Here is a 23,878-nt window from a genome sequence, read left to right as displayed (position 1 = left end):
GCAAAACGTGGTGACCGTATTAATATAGAAAAAGGAGATTGGATATGATTGTTAAATGAAGTTGATGTAAGTAATTGTAGTTAACCGTACAGCAATCAACAATTAGAAAACCCAGTACCGTATAATCGACTTTACTATGACCAGTCATACAAAATATAAAACAATGTACAACGAGAAAACTAACGGTCAAATGTATAACAAAAGTGTAAAACAAGCAAACATGACAGACTTGAACCAATGATAACTACTGAACTACAGGCTTCTGACTTGGGACAGATACAGAAAGAATGTGGTGGGGTTAACTTGCATGTAATCGCTCAAACTTTACCAAAGCTAAGATATTTATGTAACAGCATAACACAAGAACAAATTGTAAATATCAGTTGTATTTTGCTTACCTCAAATGATTGGTACCAGACAAACAAACCAACTAGCATAAAAACAATACATACAAAGCACAGAAATTATAGCACTGACACCTAGTTAATAGCGTATTATACCTAGTTTTGACGTAAAACGTTTCGAATGCGAATTAAACTAATTCGAATTAGTTAATGCGAATCGAATTCGAATAACGTGTTTCTTAGTCTTGTACTTTTATAATAACAATGATATGCCCCCGCTGCAGCGAAGGAGGACATTAAGCGTTACCCTTACGTCGGAACGTCCGAAAATTGATTTCTGTTTTATAACTTTAGTCTGCCTGAACCAAATTTTATGAAAATTATAAACAATACTTATTACCATTAAAACAATTAAGTTTTTGAATGGCGCTACGGTAACTGTTCTAGATTCATGTCCCGATACAAATGGAAAACATGCTGAATTTTTCGTTTCCGTTCTCTAACTCACATTTGCCTCAACCAAATCTTATCTATGCATCATCTGTGTCCCAGGGACACATTCTTCATTTATTTAATTATGAACAATGTGTAGTTTTTACATATCTATGTAGTCTTTAAAGCAGAAATGATATAACAATAGTTAAGTTATACCTTTTAAAGCAGTTCTTTCATTCTCAAAATCTTATCACTAACCGGACAATACTAGATTCGAAAAATACCTTAATTTATCATAAATGATGGATTAATTTAATTGCAGTTTAAAATGCGCATACCTGTAATGGTTGCTATGTAATTAGCATTGAAACCTGGCCAGTCAAATGCAAAGTCAGATTTGAAACGAACTAACATCTTATTTGCCGTCGATTGCGCTGTTGTTCCGTCAAGCGGTCCTCCGGTTTGATGAAGCAATAACGGATCGTTTACACTTTCTCCGTCATATACCTTTGATTTGTTATAAATGTAATAAATATAAGAAACAATAGAAATAGCTAACATTCTCCATGCAACCGACATTTCATCTAATCTACTAATAGCAACCGTTAAAAGTAGTAAAAATATATTTTAAATCGAACTTGTGAATTAACGGCATGATTACAAAAGTAGAAAGTCTAAAAAAAGGGGTGAAAAATACCAGAGGGACATTCAAACACAGGGACATAACATAAATTAAGGCCAGCAACACGAACCCCACCAAAATCTGGGGGGTGAAATTAGGTGCTCTGGAAGGGCTAGCAGATCCTGCTCTGAGTTTTCTTGTTCATGTCCGGGATTTTAACTATGGTTGACTTTATATTTTCTTTGCATTTCGTCTTTTAGGAATTTAAATTTTGTTGATATCATGACATGCAGTCTTAAACATGTCGAGCAAGATTATCGTACTGCACTCAGAATCCAACCAATAAAAATAATAGATTTTTTTTTGGTACTGAATAAAGTTATAAGATTGAGAGTTCAGATCTCTGGCAGTATTTACTGTATCTAATCAACATCCCCTTTCATTCATTTCTAATTTCTTTCACAAATAAGAGTAGTACAATCACAAGCAATGCGTGTGTTTTAAAACATAGAATGCAATTTGACCCATAAAATTTGTTGAGGTAAAATCAAAACTAATATATCGAAAATATTCTAAATACATACATCTACAAAATCAAAGTCTGCTCCTTCCAGGAAAAACGTTGTGAAGGTAAGCGTAATGGTATAACCCACAGGAACGCTAATGCTATAAAAGCAGTCTTGATTAATGGAATAGTTGCATGGATAGTTTGTTGATGAAAAACTTCCAATCAGTTCTGTGAAATTCCCCCCACATACTCCTGTTAAATATAAAATAATAACACACTTATGTGTCGAAATTTAATTAAGTATGTACGAGGTAACCATTCTGATTTTAGCGACAAGTGTCTTCCTCGAAACCGTCAAACCACGAAATGGATATGTATATGCATGTATCTAGTTTCCGTTTTCGCGTTTCAGCATTTAAGAGTAAAAAATCTCTCGAAGAGTATCAGCGCTAGAAGTGTTGAGAAACAGCAACTACTTGGCTAACTATGCCATTGAGGCAATAGTCATTTATAAGTTTCTGCTTATAAATACGCAGCAGCTGTAATGCCAAGTGCTAGAAAAAAAAAACGCTTTCTACCAATCTTCTTAAAAAATATATCACTGATTTCGTTCTACTTTTAATAGAATATGAGTTCTTCGAAACAAATTAAGATTGATCGATATATCACTAAGACAAAGTAAAACAATCATTATCAGACCTAAATCCTGCACAATACACTAAACTTGTGTCTACTTGCTCTGTGAAGGAAATGATACAGTTTATTATAGCTAAGTGTTGATTTCAATTTACCAAGAAGCCTAAAATTGGAAAAAAATGTCAAAAATTGAGAAATTAAACTACTGCTAGCATTCCCTAGCAATAAGTAAAAAATAACTTTAAATGATCAAATAATATTGTTATACATCTTTTTTCAATGATATAATGACTTACCAGTACAAGGCTTACAACATTTCAAATTATCACAACAAGATCCAGCTCTCTCTTCTCCTTCAATTACCCCATCACATTTTGTTTCACAATTACAATCTGTGTCATCTGTTAAAATAAAATGCAGGTCTTATATTTATATTATTAACTATAAAAAAGAAAAGTAGCATGAGACATCAACCATTAATCCGGAAAAAAAATAATCCGTTCTTTACCGGATCCCGAACATTTATTTTCAGTCCCGAATAAGGAAAATCCCGATTTCCAAAAAAAATAACGGCCTAATGTTGAATTACCAAAAAAGCAAAAAACCTTATCTCGACGTCCCGAAAACATCGCCCGGCTTCTTAACAAATTCCAAGTGCTAACAACATTCACATATATATTTCTTATCATTCCTTTCTCTGTTGTTCTGCATTATCTCTTGTACTATGACAGCATGTAATGTTTAAACATTATTCTTTGAATGAACCAGTAAGGTTTAATGGTGTTACTTATTAATATTTTGAAGGTTACTTGTTACATAACTATACTTCAACTGTTGTAGAATGTTCTGTTTCTGTTTTACTGTTCTATTGTGAGGTTTGTATTTGTATTTTAGTCGTTTGTTTGTTTGTTTTTGCCACGGCCATATCAGTTTGTTTTTGCCATGGAAGTATCAGGTTTTTTTCGACTGATGAGTTTGAGTATTCCTTTTGAATCTTTCGGCTATATTTTAGGAGACAAATTTAGATCTAACTTACCCGTATACATTTTTTACAATATTTAACAAATAAACAATAATTATAGATCTTACAAACCAGTACACAGTGGCATTTCACAACATTGTAATCCATTACAGCAAGCAGTGTCTGTAGCGTTTTCGTTTTCTTCACACGAAGCTTGACATGTCCCATTACGAGATGTGCATTGAAGTGTATCTAGACATATTTGATAACAATGAGTATGTTTCAAAATATATATAAAGTTAAATTTGATATAAAAATGCTTAAAATTGGCTCTGTCATATGGAAATGCAGCATGTTTTTACTGATTGGAGTGCGGATAGAAATCTTTAGAAAGTTAACAAAAAAATCATAAAATAGTAATGCAAGGATTTCAAATATCGTTTTAAAAAAAAAAAGTATTTGACGTCAAAGTATCCAGTACCTTGTATGTTCAATTAAACCTGGTAAACATGAATAGTAATTATGTAGACAATAACTGTTTAGTGTATTTAAATATCAGCTGACTTTGTACGAGACAAAGTAACAGGTGTAATAAAAGCTTCGATGAGCTATTACTCCTGTTTCGAGCCAAATGCAGCTGATATTTATCTAAATTGGTGTATCTCATTGTGTAGTTATTTAGTAAATCCAATATCACTCAGAAGAGGCAAGAATTTTCATCAGATCTAAATCCTGTACAACACCCTTCACTCGTTTTACTTGATCCGTGAAGGAAAGGATACATGTGGTTCTTCCTAGATGTTGTTTCCCCATTAATCAAGAATCTAAAATTGGAATAAAAAGTCGGAAATTGAAAAAAATCGATTCCTTTACAAACAAACAAAATAAAAAAATAACCACAGATATTCATGTTAAAATATATTTTTTTCTTGTTATAAATTTTACTGTTTCAATGATATAATGACTTACCAGCACAAGGCTTACAACATTTCAAATTATCACAACAGGATCCATCTATATCTTCTCTTTCAATTATCCCATCACATTCTGTGTTACAGTTACAGTCTTTGTCATCTGTTAAAACAAATGTATTATCCGATGTAGGTCTTATATATATCATGTATACATAACAAACTACAAAAGAGAACAGTAGGATGGGACATCACCCATAATATCAGAAAATTTTGATTTACCAGATCCCGATATTTTATTCTTCAGTCCCGATAAGCGTAAATCCCGAAAATCCCATAAAAATAAAAGCCCAATCTCGAGTTTCTGCGAAAATAAAACCTAATACAGACGTTACGAAAAAGATCTTTCTGCTCCTCAATGAATACAACGTGCACGCAGACATAAACTATGTCCGTGTTTTTTTTTATATATGTTTCACATCTAGTATTTCAGAAAATGGTTTGTACTTACATGAGCAACACAACGGGTGCCACATATTGAGCAGGCTCTGCAAAACTTCCTTATCACTTGATATAATCCATAGTATTTGGGTCCATGTATCTCAGTCTTTAGTTTCAATGTTGTAATTTATGATCTGTTGGTCTTTTCGTAGTTTTTTTTTTGCAATGACATTTTCAGTATTGGATATTACTTAAGAACATTTCGCCTGTATTTCAGAAGACAATTTTCGATCTTACTCTAGATCCGTATACATTTACAACATTTAACCAATACACGATATTTATCTTAGATTCTACATACCAGTACACTGTGGCATTTCACAACATTTCAATCCATTACAGCAAGAAGTGTCTGTAGCGATTTCGTTTTCTCCACACGTAGTTTGACATGTTCCATTACGAGATGTGCATTCAAGTGTTTCTAGATAAATTCAATTACAATTAACTTCAGAATAATGACTGCTAGTATATCTTGGTAATCTGTTAAACTAAAATTCATGTAACAAAATACATATCAATTGATGTATTGACCTTAAATACGACTACACTTTGTTTTTGAACTTTGATAGATCGATAAATGAATAGACAAATCAATTAATCAGTCGATATATGACAATTATAAAAAGTTCTTCCTGTCGCATTAACTAATTTATTCACATGAAACTGTTTGTTTTGTTGTTTGTTTTTTTTTTGTTTTTTTTTTGTTTTTTTTTTTGTTTGTTTGGTTTTTTTTTTTTGGGGGGGGGGCTTATAAATCCTATACCTTTTACCATGTTGTTTGTGTTGTTCCGTTCTTTTATAGTTGTGTGTTTCTTTAGTTCTACATCTGCTGATAGTTCAAATGAAATCAGCTCCAGTCATTTGTTTAACAAAACTAACGTATTGATATTTACACTTGTACTTTCTTCGCGTTAAGATCGAAATATTTGAAATAATTGTCCAAACATAAATGTGTAGAGAAACAATGGTAAAATAAACATAACATAGAACACTGACCGTTACATGGCAGACAACACTCTTGACTTCGACAACAAACTCCATTGTCATCTCTCCGTTCAATGTCAATATCACAATTGGTTCTACAGGTGCAGTCTAAAAATAAATATTTTCTAATTTTTAAATGTTGACATAATCTTTGTCATATTTAGGGAATAGCCCTATTTTCCTTTTGTCCCCGAGGACGAAAAGATTCAGCAATGATTTGTCCAGAAAAGACACCATTTACCGCGTGTTCTGTTTCATCAATACGGTATATAATAATAAGTGAATATTTATTTAATCACTGAATCGAACAAAATTCTTAATTATTTCAGTGATTCTATAAAATTCCGTACAGGTTCAGGGATGTTTTAAATCCCTAATTTTGACTAAAGATTTTACACAATAATCTCTGAAATAATTTAGATTTTAAAAAAAAAAGCATGTTATGCTTATTTCACAACTAGTTACTTTTAATCGGCATGACAAAATACTTATATACCTATATATAGATTTAGTTAAGTACCATTATATGTTTTGATTCTTGAAAGCGCCAATACTCAACTTTCAGAATCGTTAAGCTTAAGCCGTCAAATAGTGTACAACTGGATAAAAAAACCTGATAAAATTAATGATTTGTTTAAAACTTTTACTCACACCTGAATGCGTCAGATATTTTTTTTATTATATAGATATTTTTAATGTTTGTACATATAAATCATTAAATTGCACCTGTATTCTTCGGTCTAGATGTATTCATGTAATATCGAAGTTTACTCCAAATGTTGTCTTTGACGTAACGACTTCGAATTCTTCCTGGCTTTTGCTTTCGTGTGCCTTAAATAAATGGAAATAATCAATAAGATAACTGTGTGTAGTTTAGAATCCTGACAATCTGCTATTAAATTTCAAATGTTGAAAAGATTAATGAGAACAATTCGGAAAAAAAGTAGTAAAAAAGACAGGCGGAGGATAATAAAGAGAAAAGCAATTAAAAATTTATAATGACAACTATAAAAAAACGAAAAATTACTAAAAGAATTAAATTGTCTACAAAACACAATAACGAAAACTAACGATACACGTGTGTCGTTAGGTATGAATAAAGGCAACAGTAGTATACCGCTGTTCGAAATTCATAAATCGATTGAGAAAAAAACAAATCCGGGTTACAAACTTAGACTGAGGGAAACGCATCAAATATAAGAGGAGAACTACGACACAACAGAAACTCAACATTAAAATGTAACACACACAGAAACGAACTATAATATAACAATGGTCATTTCCTGACTTGGTACAAGACATTTTAAGAAAAAATGGTGGGTTGAACCTGGTTTTGGGATTCGGGTTGTGACATTATTGATAGAAAATAAAAAAAGTTCTCAACGCAAAATTTATCTCCTATACACTAAAAATTTTCATGAAAGTTCAGTTATGACAAATTTGGAGAAGCGATATAAATCTGTCTGAATTAAAACCCTTTCACATAAATATGTTTCTCAAAATTTGTAACTGTTTAAACAGCCACTACGTTTTCCCTAACATTGAAATGTAAATTGTCATGAAAGATACTAACTACATCTAAATTACTTATTTCTCCCATAAAGTTTCAAAATTTCAGCTTGACTGTCCTGACTGGAGTTTAACATTTACAAATAGTATTTCTCAATGTGAGTGATATATTACCAAAACAACAATTGCCTAATTTTGGTACGAAATAAAATTCACGAAAATATATCACACAATAGAAATGAGCAAAATTTATCGCTTTCATACGAACATTTTTGGAGCTTTTGCATTAACAATGTTTTGACAGAAACTTTTTCCAAAACTAATTGGCTAACTTTTAAAAAAAATATTTACAAATCCAATATTTTTATTTCACTTGTGTCACGGCCTCTCCATAGTTTCAAATATGTATTTGCACAAAAGTTATTTTACGAACTAACAGACGAACAGACGAACGGACGGACAAAATGAAAACAATAAGGCTCCAGCACCCTCCATGCAGACCCAGCATAAGTACATGAATAATGAAGCATGACTTATAAGTGTTATAAAAAGTAAAATCACAAAAATACTGAACTTAGAGGAAGATCAATTGGGAAAGTCCATAATCACATGGCAAAATCAAACAAAACGCATCAAAAACGAATGGACAAGAACTGTCATATTCCTGACTTGGTACAGGCATTTTACAGTGTCATCTTACCTTCGACAATTTGAAAAGTCAAAAAAATAGAAAACACAACCAAAAACGCAACGTTGAATTTCATCTCTGAGTATGAAGTTGAATATGAATATGGTAAAAGTTAGACTGACACTTATAATTTCAAACAGACGCAACGAAATATAATGTACCAGATGCTGCAACCACGAAGGCGGTCAAACAGGAAGTAAAAACATTTTAACTACAACCTACAGTTGTACTTTTCCAATTTTTTTTCTCCTCCCTTGTAGAATATTATTGACTTTTAATGATTAAATACAGATGTTGTCTACTTTGTTATCTAAAAAGATAGGATTTGTTTTGTCATTTGTCTTGTTAAAAATAGAATATAACAAACGCAATAATCTCAAGGGTTTATTCACCGTGTAAGTCTGTCATTGTAAAAAACGATATATAAAATCATATTTGATGTACTTTCTAAACAAACAATAATTTCAAAGTACATGTAGATTCAAACAAATTTGCTTAAATGAAAGAAAAAATAAAAAAAACAATTTTTTTTTGTTCATTATATCAAATTTTTTATGGCCATATTCGAACAAAAAATTTCTAACTTAAAAAGAATTCATAAACATGACTATGTTTATGAATTATCCACCAGTAAGGTAAATGTAATATTAGATACATGACTGTGCAGCAACATCGGATATGAAAAACTGTAATGGTGACGTTATAACGAATTTTCAATTTTATATCCCGGCAAAATTTAATAAAAAAAGTTCCTAACATTCCTGATTACACTATACAATCATGAATATAGGAATTTTATACCTGTTTTGAGAATGCATACAGCCTTTGAATTTGCCTTAGGGTTCACGAGTTGAACGCCAGTGTAAAATGCTTTTAAATTTATAAAAGCAACTAATATCCAGTAACGGAAGAATACATACACTATGTACTGTTCATTTATATGTCTTTTTATAAAACAGATTTATATTTCTTCGAGTTACATGTAAAAAGAATATGTACAAATGTAATAAGATATTGCGCTATCGTAAAAACTGTAAAACTTAAAACAAACATGCCCCCTTTCTTGATGGCGTTTGATTTCAAACATATTTTGTTTCCAAACTTTTTTAACTCAACATACTTTTGGGGTGCAGTTTGGCTTGTTAAATAATTTTCGATGTTAATAATGTTGTTTGTGCGTATTGTTTTTGTGGTTTCGAGTTGCCAGAAATCTTACAAGATTTCTTCTTTTTATTGTCTTCTTGGACATCGTTCTCTTTGTACAAATTTCAAGATCTGACTCTTTTATTCAATAGTCGAATATTTGAAACCTGTCTTTTTTGTTCATTTTTTTTCTACATTTATTTTTTTATAGTTTTCTATTTTTAAAAGAAGAGTTGTATGATTGTCAATAACACAGATAGTACACAGAGTTCAAATCACCTGGAATTAAGCAACAATAGAACACCATAGGAATCACGAGCAAAGCCGATAACGTAATGTCATCCACAACATTTACCGACACGACAGAATGCAGAACAATCTTAACGAGAATAAAGCAAGAAACAAAACATTTCTACTGGTATCAACCAATGATAACAACTGATTACATGATCCTGGCTATATCAAGACACACATCTATAGTGTGACAAAATAAAATATATTTGTAAGTGCTAGTTCCTCTCTAAACAGTGGTGAAATAAAACTGAAAAAGAACAAATTGTAATCATCATTTGGAAATGGATTAACTCATCAGATAAGTTACTTTTGTTGGTACTTTGTTTTTTTAACATTTTATTTTCCTTTCTTTTACATCGAGGGTTCATTAGGTTTTTTTTCGAATTTTAAAGGGAGTGTTTAACTGCCAGTGAGTTTTTTTCGCGGTATATGTAAAACGCCATATGGAGTGATGGTGTCATATATTACAAATTCTAGTGAATTATATAAATAACTAGCAAGACTGTAAAGCTCAAACTACACAATATCTAATTATCTAACAATTTAAATTATTACGTAAATAGTATGGGGAACGATTTTCCAAGTATTAAAACATGAAATTGCTGGAAAAAAACTTTTCAGAGAATTCTCTCTAACACAGATTTTTAAAAAAGATATTCATACTTTTTTTAATGAGTTCGATATAGTTAAAGGGGATTAAAAAGGTAACGCATTGTTTTAATTTTTGCACCAAGTTCAGGAATTGGATCTAAACTTTGTACTCACATAAAGTGTAGTCTTATATTTAGCTCTCATACTTTCAAATTTAAGATAGGTGTTTGACAAGGTTGTCCTTTGTCTCTTCTTTGATTTATTTTGACCATGGAAATACTGACAATAAGTATTCCTAAGAACATTCATTTATGTGTCATAATAATAGGGGACACTGAATAAAAGTATCAAAGTTGGCTGATGAGAGAGCCGTTGTGTAGTGGTTAGCGCATCGTACTACTAACACAAAGGTTCCCGGTTAATTCCCGTTCCGAGATGAAAATTGCAGGGACTGAAGTTTCGGTTCTCCCTTGACACCATTTGCGAGTATGGTCTTGAGGTCCGTCGGAAGGGGACGATAAATTGCTGACCTGTGTTAAGAGAGAGCCATATCTCTTGCACGTTAAAGACACCCTTGAAGATTTCGAAAAAGAGCAGGATAATGCCGCTACAAGGCAGCACTCGCACCTGCAAAGTGGAAAGGGATTAATATAAGTTGCAAATATAAAAAAGAAGATGTGGTATGATTGCCAATGAGACAACTGTCCTCAAAAGTTGTTTCCCAATCTACTATAAATTAATATACTTAAACAAAAACTTGTTTTCTAAAAGATGTATTCCTGAACGTTTGTTTAATGAATTCCTTAAATATTATATAAAATGTTCTTGGTTAAAAGTACAGAAATAGTATGTTAAAGAGTTTTCTTACTTGAATTGTTTCATGTTTTTCATGCCTTTTTTAGCCGACCATACGTTATTGTTTTTCCTCGTTGTTGAAGGTCGGAAGCTTGCCGTTAATTGCTTACATCCACTTCATTTGAATTTTGGTGGATAGCTGTGTCTTGTTTTGCTCTTCAACTTTGTACTTGTTTGGCTTTATAGATATTTGATATGAGCGTCAGTGATGAGTCTTATGTAGACGAAACGCGCGTCTGGCGTACTAAATTATAATCCTGAACATCAAGACGTTACGATATAAAATTGTCTTTAGACTGTTCAGTCTTGTTGAAAATAAAGAGTAGATGGGCATTCATCTCAAAATGTCTTTCAATGTAAGTGTATTAGCTGGTGTGAACAAAACTTAAAATTAAAAAAACATAAATAATAAAATATTTTTTTAAAAATACTAGTGTAATAAATAACACAAATAAAGAATATTTCTTGTCCACAGTGTCACTACAGTATTTTTACAAAGTTAATTGTTGTCGTATCAACAAGCTTCCGATGTTAAAATATCACTTTATTACACAGTAAAAGCAACAGTTTTGGTTGCCTGTTTCCCATTTAATCTTATAGATGTAATATATATATAGGTATTCATCCCTCTGTAGACTCTTATCCGAAGTTGCGACATGCATCACTAGAAATTCATATGTTCTCACCAGCCACTGTACAATATATAGGCTCCATTTAAAGTTGTTACTATAGATTCTTTATGGTGTAAAGTGATTACAGATAAAAATATGTTATCCCATCTGATGGTTGAAGTTCTTCACATGCTCACAAATTTTATGCATAAAAAAATGAACTACGGTAAAAAAAAAAATGTTAAGAGCAAAACTCTCTTAACATAGATTTGTCAAAAGACTTCTCGCACACATTTTCTAACAAAAAGTAAAATCGCAATAATACTAAACTCCAATAAAAATTCAAAACGGAAAGTCCCTAATCAAATGGCAAAATAAAAATCTCAAACAGATCAAACGAATGGATAACAACTCTCATATTCCTGACTTGGTACAAGCATTTTCTTATGTAGAAAATGGTGGATTCAACCACGTCAACCTGGTTTTAAAAAAGCTAAATTTCTCACTTGTATTTTGTCTAATGCTTAGTTCGTTTCTGTGTGTGTTACATTTTATTGTTGTGTCGTTGTTCTGGTGTTATATTTAATGCGTTTCCATCAGTTTAAGTTTTTTTCTATCGATTTATGAGTTTCGAACAGCGGTATACTACTGTTGCCTTCATGTATGACAGTAGAATCAAATTTCTAACAAAATAAAGTTGTTTATTATTTTTTAAGTTTTTAATGATACAGGGCTAAAGATTAGATACTCCATAATGTTTATTCAGTTACGATGTTGAAGAGCATTTAAACCCAATAAACTAACAGAAATCAAAAAAGGACATTCCTTAACATTTTAAAACATTAGTACTAATACATGTAGGTGTGCATGCCTATGTGTTAATGTACGTCATATACATATCATAATTGTATGTTTCTTGTTTTAAATTTAAGTTCATTTATATGATTGAAGTTTAGTGTGATGTCCATTTTCACAGAACTCGAACACATTTTTATTTAGAAGCCAGCTGAAGACCGCCTCCGGGTGCGGGATTTTCTTACTGCGTTGGAAACCCATTATTGGCCTTCGGCTGTTTTATGATTCTTGGTCGGGTTGTTTTCCCTATGATATATTCACCATTTCCATTTTTTTTAAATAGTTATACAAAATGAAACAAGATGAGGTATGAGTGCCAACGAGACAACTCTCAATCAATGCTACAATTTGTAAAGGTAAGCATTATAGGTCACAGTACCGCCTTAGCTTGGCTCACACCGAACAGCAAGCTAAAAAGGGCACTAAACTAACTGATGTAAAACCATTCAAACAGAAGAAACCAACGGTATAATCTACTAGTATTTAAACTAGAGGCTCTCAAGAGCCTGTGTCGCTCACCTTGGTCTATGTGCATATTAAACAATGGACACAGATAAATTCATGACAAAATTGTGTTTTGGTGATCATGCTGTGTTTGAAGATCTTACTTTACTGGACATTCTTCTTGCTACAATTATCTCTATCTATAATGAACTTGGCTCAGTAATTACAGTGGAAAATACATTCTAAACATTTACAAACATTTATGAAAATTGTTAAAAAATTACTATAAAGGGCAATATTTCCTTAAGGGATAAACTGACAATTTTAGTCATGTTGACTTATTTGTAGTTCTTACTTTGCTGAACATTATTGCTGTTTATTTCTATTTATTACAAGATTGATCGTTTATATAAATATACAGTGTTAATTTCCATTATTTAACCCAAGCGTACATTTTAAATAAATAAATTAAAAATTCGATATGTATCATTACTTTCTTTTGTTTACAACTCTGTCTTGTATTTTTCTGGTCGTACTATTTCAAATATTCAATTTCATGACTGTATCATGTGTTTCCATAAGTTTACCATAGTACTATCATATGGTTGGGTTAAAAATTAATGGTAAACCCTAGTTTTTAGTGTTTTAATGTCTAATCTTACCGTTTTAATTTATTGACATAACTGCACGACTCGATTCTCAATTATATGTGGTAAGATAATCGTTGCAAAGAATCCTGCTCAAACTTTAGTGAAAGACGGGTTTAACTTTGCATTGTTGCGAGAGTATATATTCTTTGTTGAAGGCAATTGTAGTGACCTGCAATACAAGTACTATTCAATTGAGTTTAGTTATATGTCTTGTGTTTCTGTCTCAGCCCTAGGTTTTCTATATTTTGCATGTGTAGTGCATCATGACATAAGACATTGTTACGTGTACCATGATGAGCTTTCGTGCAAGACTGCTGTGTGTATTTTTTTACATGGAACATTTGATCAGACTTTGACTTTTGACTCCTGACCTACATGTATGCACGTTGGGTGTGTCATCATGTTGCAGTGTGTTCCTCGGTATATTTCCTTCACCTCAAAATATAATTTTCAATTGACCTTGCTTCTGAATATGTGGCATGTAGATGTATTGTCATAAGATGATGAGTCTATTGGCACGAGAAACTTCATGTGAGCTTGACCTTTGCCCTTAAGGTAAAACTTGTATATTTTGTTTGAATTAAATGGAGAATTAACTGTATGATTGGCACTCGTACCACATCTTCTTAGATATATTAGATACATAGATATATTGTTAGTTTTGTGTACCACGATGGCCCTTTTCTCAAAATCCGCTTTGTGTGGTTTTTTTACCAGACTATGACTTTTTGACTCTTGACCTTTGCATATTGGATGTGTCTCTTGGTATGATTACATTGACGTCAAGTCAGGACTCTCTGGTTTTTGTTAGTCTTGTATGTTTTTAATTGTAAGTTTATTTTATGATTTGGAGTTTGAACTGGTACACATTTTATTAAGGGACATCTGAAGCCCGCCTCTGGGCGAGGGATTTTCTCGCTTTGTTGAAGATATAAAAAAGATGATGTGGTATGATTGCCAATGAGACAACTATCCACAAAAGACCAAAATGACACAGACATTGACAATTATAGGTCACCGTACGGCCTTCAAAAATGAGCAAAGCCCATACCGCATAGTCAGTTATGAGGACCCATTAGTGGCTTTTTACTGCTTTCTGCTCTTTTGACATGGTTACTGTCTCTTTTACACATTCCACATTTCCATTCTCAATTTTTAAGAATGTTTGGTTCGGATGAAACTAAATCCTTTAATTTCCGTGAATATCAAGTAAGAAAATTTACTGATTCAGTAGCATCGTGTGCTGCAAGTTGTGATAGATAATGCAAAATGTTTCAATCATTTTACCTTAGATTTCATTTCATGGACATGTAGGTATGGATAGTCTGCTTTTACATCATAAAAATTCACACAGAAGGTATACGCATATCAATAAACTGAACTCAATGCTGAGAACATATAAAGTACACTTAGACAGAGAGCTCAATCTAGTGAAACACTTTGTTAAGTTGGTCACATTTAACTTGAAATCTCACTGTCTGTTACCAAACTGCACCGAGATCCTGAAAAAAAATTAGTAAACTTTCACATATAGATTCGCGTAATTTTGACCGTTTTGTGACCATAAGCATTGTGAATAAGTTTCAAAACATTTGGTTGAGACAAATTAAAGTTCAAAAACGGAAACAATAGATTTAGCAGTTTTCCTAACTCAAGGCTCCGGGTTGACATTTGTATCATTGGTACTCGTACCACAACTTTTTACATCTAAAAACTCATGAACAGCGACGCCATCGGGACCCAATATCGAACTTAATAGATCTGTTTTATGGGGTAATGTGAATCGCGTATAAGGTTCCTAACATTTGATTGAGTCAGACTTGTTTAAGAGAAAGGAAACGAAAGAGTCAGCACTTCTTATGTTTTTAAAGGGACATGATAACTCTTAAACCGTAAAAGTGACACTTAAAAATTTTGATTTTGTGTTGAGGTGGGGATCCCGCTTACATGTTCAACCCCGCCTTATTCGGTATGTATGTGCCTGGTAAGTCAGGAGCCTGTAATTCAATGAAAGTCGTTTTTTATTTGTTACATACTTTTTTTCGTTCATTTTTTGTACATAAATTTGTTCGTTTATTTTCTCGTTTGAATATTGTTTTACAATGTCATTTCAGTGCCTTTTATTGCTGACTATATGCGGTATTGACTTTGCTCATTGTTGAAAGCTGTATATGACCTATAGTTGTTAGTGTTTGTGTCATCTGGTCTTTTGTGGAGAGTTCTCATTGGCACTCATGCCACATAAGGGGAGGGTTGGGATTCCGCTAACATGTTTAATCCCGCCTTATTTTATATGCACGTGCCTATTTTGTTTTTCGTTTATTTTTTGTACATAAATTAGACCGTTTGTTTTCTCGTTTGAATTGTTTTACATTGTCATGTCGGGACCTTTAATAGCTGACTTTGCGGTATGAACCTTGCTTATTGTTGAAGGCCGTGTGGTGACCTAGGCTACATTGTATAATTGTTAATTTCTGTGTCATTATGTCTCTTGTGGAGAGTTCTAATTGGCACTCATGCACCAGCTTCTTTTATATAGTGTGTATAAGTTTTGTAGTATTTGGTTGAGGCAAACTAAAGTAAGAAGAGCGGAACCCGTTTTTATGGGACGTTCGGGACAGACGGACTAGTGTAACTCTTTATGCCCCTAAATCATGGCGCCAACACAGAAGTTCTGACTATTCTGCTGGTGATACACATCTCACTAGCACTGTCATTAACACATGTACACATAGTTTTATTATAAAAATGATTAATCTTAATTTTGATTTCTTTCTTTTTGGCCGAATGATTATATGCGATCCTTCACAATGACTGAATGAGTATCAAATTTGACAAATTTATTGTACATAATTATACATTTTTTTTATATTTTATAACTTTTTTTTCCAACTAATTATTTAGCTTACCAACTTATTAATCATCACTTTCCTTTATATGTCTTTTAACATTCTGTTTTGAACAAAAAGATTTGTTACATATACTTCACATGTATTTCTGTCTAATCTGACATTATTAAAAAACCATTAAATAAAATTCAGTCGAACTTGATAATAAATGTGCAATCAAATATATATGCAAGTCGTCAACTGGTCAAGTGGGTAGATGCATTTATAGCTTCCTTTACCGTCGATGCTAAAATGTTTAATGTTATAAAATAATTTTAGCGTCTTTGACCAACTTTACCTTTTTATTCGGAGACTTGCGGTTTTCTTCTGTTATGTTCAACGGGAACATTAGAATGATCTAGAATAGAACCCAGATGGAACCAAGAAGTTGGGTTGCCTCAACCAAACAACCCGGATGTTGAACCAGTTACCATGGTTTCGAACCAAAGAACCAAGGTTCAGAACCAAAAAACCCAGACGGAACCAAGGTTTAGAACCAGAGTGCCCGGATATAACCTAATTGCATTCGGAATTCTCATGACTTTTTATACCTTCAATGTATTTTCCAAATCATTTATTTATTTAGTATACAAGATTGATCGTTTATATAAATATACAGTGTTAATTTCCATTGTTTAACCCAAGCGTACATTTTAGATAAATAAATTGAATGAAAACTACGGTTCCTAATTTGTGCATTGGAATTAAAAATTCGATATGCATCATTACTTTCTTTTGTTTACAACTCTGTCTTGTATTGTTCTGGTCGTACTATTTCAAATATTCAATTTCATGACTGTATCATGTGTATCCATAAGTTTACCATAGTACTATCATATGGTTGGGTTAAAAATTAATGGTAAACCCTTAGGCTAGTTTTTACTGTTTTAATGTTTAATCTTACCGTTTTTATTTCTTGACATAACTGCACGACTCGATTCTCAATTATATGTGTTAAGATAATCGTTGCAAAGAATCCTGCTCAAACTTTAGTGAAAGACGGGGTTAATCTTGCTTTGTTGCGAGAGTTTATATTCTTTGTTGAAGGCAATTGTAGTGACCTGCAATACAAGTTCCATTCAATTGAGTTTAGTTATTATATGTCTTGTGTTTCTGTCTCTGCCCTAGGTTTTCTATATGAGTCTATTGGCACGAGATACTTCATATGAGCTTGACCTTTGTCCTCAATGTAAAACTTGTATATTTTGTTTGAATTAAATGGAGAATTAACTGTATGATTGGCATTCGTACCACATCTTCTAAGATATTGTAACAAACCTAGGGTTACTATAAATTTCTGTTTAACCATTATTCAGGAGGAGTGGAATCGACGGCAGTGTGAAGAAACAGATTTGTAATAAACATAACAATGATATTTATTTCAACAGTATTTTGACTTCTTCTTTCAATATAATAAACATCAAATACACATTCATCATTCAACAGATAAAGCAATAAATCGGGTGGTCAATATAAAAGGTAGTTGACGGTTCAAGAGATTGATTCAGAATTGACATGTCTGTCTACAGGCTCCTATTTTTGTGTTTTGGCACTTACTATGACGTTAGAGTAAACATCTAATCGCCCAATCAAAAGCAACGTTTCTTACGTCTTTTGGCTTGAAACGTTCAAGAAGACAATCAGATTTCGTTATTATTAAATAAAGACTCGTTATTGAGTTGTCCTCATTTTGTCCTTCTTGTCCGAATTATATTTAAAAGCAAATAAAACCAAAAGGACATTTCTACATAATGCTATTTTTAAACGGACAGTAAATTCCTTTCTCGATACGGCGTATGAACTTGGGTGTAATTTACATAACCTTACGCATTAGATATAATGCTTAAATGAGATCAATGAAAACCCTGTTCTATCATAAATAAATACAATGTTAATGAAAAGGGAGGCACAAACATAATAAATACGCAATTCACATGCATTGATAAAGTGTTAACTTAAACAAATAATAATATGAGATCGCAAAGTGAAAGTACAGAACGGTGTCATGGCAGATGTAAACAAGTTGAATCTCACGACGATATTTGTCAAAATAAATCACTATGACGGGATAATCAAAGTATTTCATAGGTAAACATTACCAAGATATACATATAAAACTGGCCCTTATCACTTGCAAAGTACAAATAGTTTAAATCATGAGTATGAAAGTCAATGCATTTACCAGTGTTTGTGCACACCCGAGAAGTTGACCACCCGGCAATATTCAAATAAATATATGTCATATACAATAAATAATACGCTAAATAATAACAATAATAAGTCAAGATTTGTCACAATTTCCCCCACCCAAGTCTTAAAATACTCCTGTATTTTCTGGAGGTAACAGATACTAGTACTTTTATATTTTACTTATAGTCTTTGTGCTCTTCAATCTTTAATGGAATATATTCACACTGTTTAATTATATCATCCACACTTCTGTATCTTCAGGGAAATCATCTTTCTGTCATCTGTAGATAATTTTCACTATTACACTCAGCAATTTCTGACATGACATCGGACACATTTAAAAACCATAGAGAAACACTAGAGCCATTCACGAATTTCTTCCACTTATCTACAAAACCACAGTATCACTTTAACATCAAATAATAATTTCTGTTGACGCTGCAACTATAATTATTAACTACCTTGGAAATATCACAATATTCCACCAAATTTTCTAGAAAACCCCCTCTTTTCAACCAACTCTGGGGTGATCAGTCCCTATAGGCAAATCTGGGCTACGTTTCTAGAAATATCACATAACAACTGGATGCATTCACAACACTGCACCATCACATAACAACTGGATGCATTCACAACACTGCACCAATACTTCTTCATATATCTCAACACATGAATAATCTTATTCATAAAAAAATAAAAAATAACGAGTGATACACATTTAAACACACAAGCACAATAAATCTTGAATGGCGTCTTGTCCTCTTCTCTGGTTTTAACTTTACTTCTTGCTAGATTATGAGACACTTTCTTTTGTCACTTTAAACTGTTTCCATTATATTCTGCGAGTCTATCTATGTGAAATACTTTTCCTGCTTTCTTTGTCACTTCAATATTCCGTAATTTATTGGTACTGCACGAATTTAAATAATAAATCTTGTTCTAAAATTTTATCAAGGTAATATCACAAATAATCACATTATTTTCATAAAACATATTTTGCCAGAGTTCTCTTATGTTTGTCCATAAACTGAACCATGCATATAAAATCCATTATCTGTTATTTTTCTTGACCCCCTGTTTGATTTATTCTGCTATTAATTATAATTGCATTCCAACATCTTTAAAATCATTTAATTAACATAAAATACGACTTCTGTAACCGTCAACTCCCGACCTATTGAATAAACGGACGGTTGTCTCCCTGAACCGTTTCCATAGTTGTATTTGGTCTGAAATTTCTTAAATTCTGTGAATTCGGGGGTTTATTCTCCCTAAATTCATGATCATTAGACATAGAACATTGTCTATAAAAATGATCAGGTGAGTCACAAATGAAGCAGGTCCGTTGATTCTGTGTATTACTCCCGTTTTGGTAATTGTTGCGGCCAAATTTAAAGTTGGATCGGTTGTTCGTATTCCGAATCTGATTTTCTAACTGATCCATTCTACTTAGAAGCATTTGAATGATTCTGTCATTATTTGGCTGTTGGGAAATTAATCTGACATTTTGGTCACCATTATTTTGCCATTCCATATCTAATTCATTTTCACTACAATTTTCATAAGAAACTGAGCGGACACTAGTTTTCTTTTGACTTGACTCCCCTAAAAGAGCCTCATATCTTTCAATTATATCCACAGCGTCAGCGACCGTTTTACATTCTCGATCTACACATCGACATTTCATTTCTATAGGAATCGACTTGTATAACTGATTGAGCGCTAACACTTCTTGTGCCAATGAATCTAAATTACAATAAGCTTTTTGTACCATCTGGCGGAGGTCATCACCGAGAGCAGCAACTGTTTCACCTGAATTTCTTGTTCTCATTTCAAAACGAGATAACCATCTGTTTTGTTGACGGGCACTTCCGAATCTTTCTTCTAAGTGTCGGACAAGAATACTGTAAGGTCGGCGTTCATGTGTAGGAAGGCTCATATAAAAAGTTCTCGCAGGGCCCTTTAAACTTGCAGCAAGTGTCAATACTCGATCTTCCGTACTCCATCTGCCAAGTTCTGCACAATCTTGAAAATGCGAAAAATATTCTTCCCAGTCATCTGATCCACTATAAGCATCTGGACGAATTGTAGCAGGATGTCCAGCAATCGGCAACTGTTCACGGCAAAATCGTGGTGCATTTCCCCATTTTCGTTCTTGACTGTTATTATTTTCAAAATACGAAACACCCGGATTAACTTCAAAATTTCGTTCCGTCTCGACTGTATTTCTCTGTCTAACCATATCGTCTCGTACGTTGTCATTAAATTCACTTTCCATATCACCTTGACCTTGTTTTACTGTATCTAATGCAGCCTTTGCATATTGGATGTGTCTCTTGGTATGATTACATTGACGTCAAGTCAGGAGTCTCTGGTTTTTGTTAGTCTTGTATATTTTTAATTGTAAGTTGATTTTATAATTTGAAGTTTGAACTGGTACACATTTTGTTAAGGGCCATCTGAAGCCCGCCTCTGGAAGAGGGATTTTCTCGCTTTGTTGAAGATATAAAAAAGAAGATGTGGTATGGTTGCCAATGAGACAACTATCCACAAAAGACTAAAATGACACAGACTTTAACAACTATAGGTCCCCGTACGGCCTTCAACAATGAGCAAAGCCCATACCGCATAGTCAGCTATGAGGACTCATAAATGGCCTTTGACTGCTTTCTGCTCTTTTGACATTGTTACTGTCTCTTTTACACATTCCACATTTCCATTCTCAATTTTTTAGAATGTTTGGTTCAGATGAAACTAAATCCTTTAATTTCCGTGAATATCAAGTAAGAAAATTTACTGCTTCAGTAGCATCATGTTCTGCCAGCTGTGATAGATAATGCAAAATTTTTCAATCATTTTACCTTAGATTTCATTTCATGGACATGTAGGTATGAATAGTCTGCTTTTACATCATAAAAATTCACACAGAAGGTATACGCATATCAATAAACTGAACTCAATGCTAAGAACCATTAAAGTACACTTACACAAAGAGCTCAATCTAGTGAAACACTTTGTTAAGTTGGTCACATTTAACTTGATATCACTGTCTGTTACCAAACTGCACCGAGATCCTGAAAAAAAATGTGCAAGTTCAGTTTATTTAAAAAAGAATTCAATGGAAGAAAATAAGCTGATTACTGAAGTAAATGTAGAATATGTCTATTAATCACAGATGCCCCTGCTTGTGAAAAAAATGAGTAAACTTCCACATATAGATGCAGGATTCGCGTAATTTTGACCGTTTTGTGACCATAAGCATTGTGAATAAGTTTCAAAACATTTGGCTGAGGCAAATTAAAGTTAAAGAACAGAAACAATAGATTTAGCAGTTTTCCTATCTCAAGGCTCCGGGTTGACATTTGTATCATTGGTAATCGTACCACAACTTTTTACATATAAAAAAAACATGAACAGTGACGCCATCGTGACCCAATATTGAGCTTCACAGATCTGTGTTATGGGGTAATGTGAATCGCGTATAAGGTTCATAACATTTGATTGAGTCAGACTTATTGAGGGCCCTCATGGGGTTTTTGATTATGTGATTACTTGGCCGTTTTTTTAATGATTATTTGATTATTAAGCCAAATATTTCATGATTATTTGATTACCTAGGACTTTATTTTTAGTTTATGATAATTTGATTACTAAAGATAAGCAAATATTTAATGATTATGTGATTATATTGGCAAAAAAATGGTGATTATGTGATTACTAGGACCCCCCATGAGGGGCCTCCTTATTTAAGACAAAGGAAACGAAATAGTCAGCACTTCTTATATTTTTTAAAGGGACATGATAACTCTTGAACGGTAAAAGTGACACTTACAAATTTCAAATTTGATTTTGTGTTGAGGTGGGGATCCCGCTTACATGTTCAACCCCGCCTTATTCGGTATGTATGTGCTTGTGGTAAGTCAGGAGCCTGTAATTCAATGAATGTCGTTTTTTATGTGTTACATACTTGTTTTTCGTTCATTTTTTTTACATAAATTTGTTTGTTTATTTTCTCGTTTGAATATTGTTTTACAATGTCATTTCAGTGCCTTTTATTGATAACTATATGCGGTATTGACTTTGCTCATTGTTGAAAGCTGCATATGACCCATAGTTTTTAGTGTTTGTGTGATCTGGTCTTTTGTGGAGAATTCTTATTGGCACTCATGCCACATACGGGGGAGGGTTGAGATCCCGCTAACATGTTTAACCCCGCCTTATTTTATATGCACGTGCCTATTTTGTTTTTCGTTTATTTTTTGTACATAACTTATACCGTTTGTTTTCTCGTTTGAATTGTTTTACATTGTCATGTCGGTGCCTTTAAAAGCTGACTTTGCGGTATGAACCTTGCCCATTGTTGAAGACCGTGTTGGTGACCTAGGCTACATTGTATAATTGTTAATTTCTGTGTCATTATGTCTCTTGTGGAGAGTTCTCATTGGCACTCATGCATCAGCTCCTTTTATATATTGTGTTTAGGTTTTGAAGTATTTGATTGAGGCAAACTAAAGTAAGAAGAGCAGAACCCGTTTTTATGGGACATTCGGGACAGACGGACTAGTGTAACTCTTTATGTTCCTAAATCATGGCGCCAACACAGAAGTTCTTACTATTGTGCTGGTGATACATATCCCACTAGCACTGTCATTAACACATGTACAATTAATTTTATCATAAAAATAATATTCAATCTTAATCTTGATTTATTTATTTTTGGCCGAATGATTATATGCATGCCCTTCACAACGACTGCATGAGTATCAAATTTGCCAATTTATTGTACATAATTATACATTTTATATTTATAACTTTTTTTCCAACTAATTAAAGCTTACCAACTTATTGATCATAACTTTCCTTTATATGTCTTTTAACATTCTGTTTTGAACAAAAAGATTTCTAACATATACTTCACATGTATTTCTTTCAAATCTGACATTATTAAAAATCCATTAAATAAATTCAGTCGAACTTGATAATAAATGTGCAATCAAATATATATGCAAGTCGTCAACTGGTCAAGTGGCTAGATGCACATATCGTTAGCCATATAAACAACATGTCCTAATTGGGTGGTTTTAAAACTTCTAGCATAGGTGGATCCAGGGGGCGCCCCCCAAACCCTTTGTGGGGGAAATTTGGTTGATTATATAGGGAATCATTGAAGCATGAATGAAGCGGGCCCCCTTAGGAAAAGTTCTGGATCCGCCACTGTCTAGACATATTTACGTAAATAAGGGATGAGTAAAGGAAAA

The 23,878-nt window shown here is 32.8% G+C and overlaps 1 protein-coding gene across 1 annotated transcript; it reads right to left on the bottom strand.

Moving 5' to 3' along the window:
- Positions 1-1,973: 1,973 nt before the first annotated feature.
- Positions 1,974-6,107, bottom strand: LOC143057486 (uncharacterized). Its single transcript, XM_076230794.1, has 6 exons — positions 5,915-6,107; positions 5,220-5,339; positions 4,476-4,580; positions 3,639-3,758; positions 2,842-2,946; positions 1,974-2,161 (listed from the first exon to the last, which is right to left on the bottom strand). The coding sequence occupies exons 2-6, from the start codon at positions 5,233-5,235 to the stop codon at positions 1,974-1,976; spliced, it is 534 nt and encodes a 177-aa protein (XP_076086909.1). The 5' UTR covers positions 5,236-5,339; positions 5,915-6,107.
- Positions 6,108-23,878: the final 17,771 nt, after the last annotated feature.

This window comes from Mytilus galloprovincialis, chromosome 13 (genome assembly GCF_965363235.1).
Source record: "Mytilus galloprovincialis chromosome 13, xbMytGall1.hap1.1, whole genome shotgun sequence".
Lineage (NCBI taxonomy): Eukaryota > Metazoa > Mollusca > Bivalvia > Mytilida > Mytilidae > Mytilus > Mytilus galloprovincialis.
This window is presented reverse-complemented; position numbering and strand designations above follow the sequence as displayed.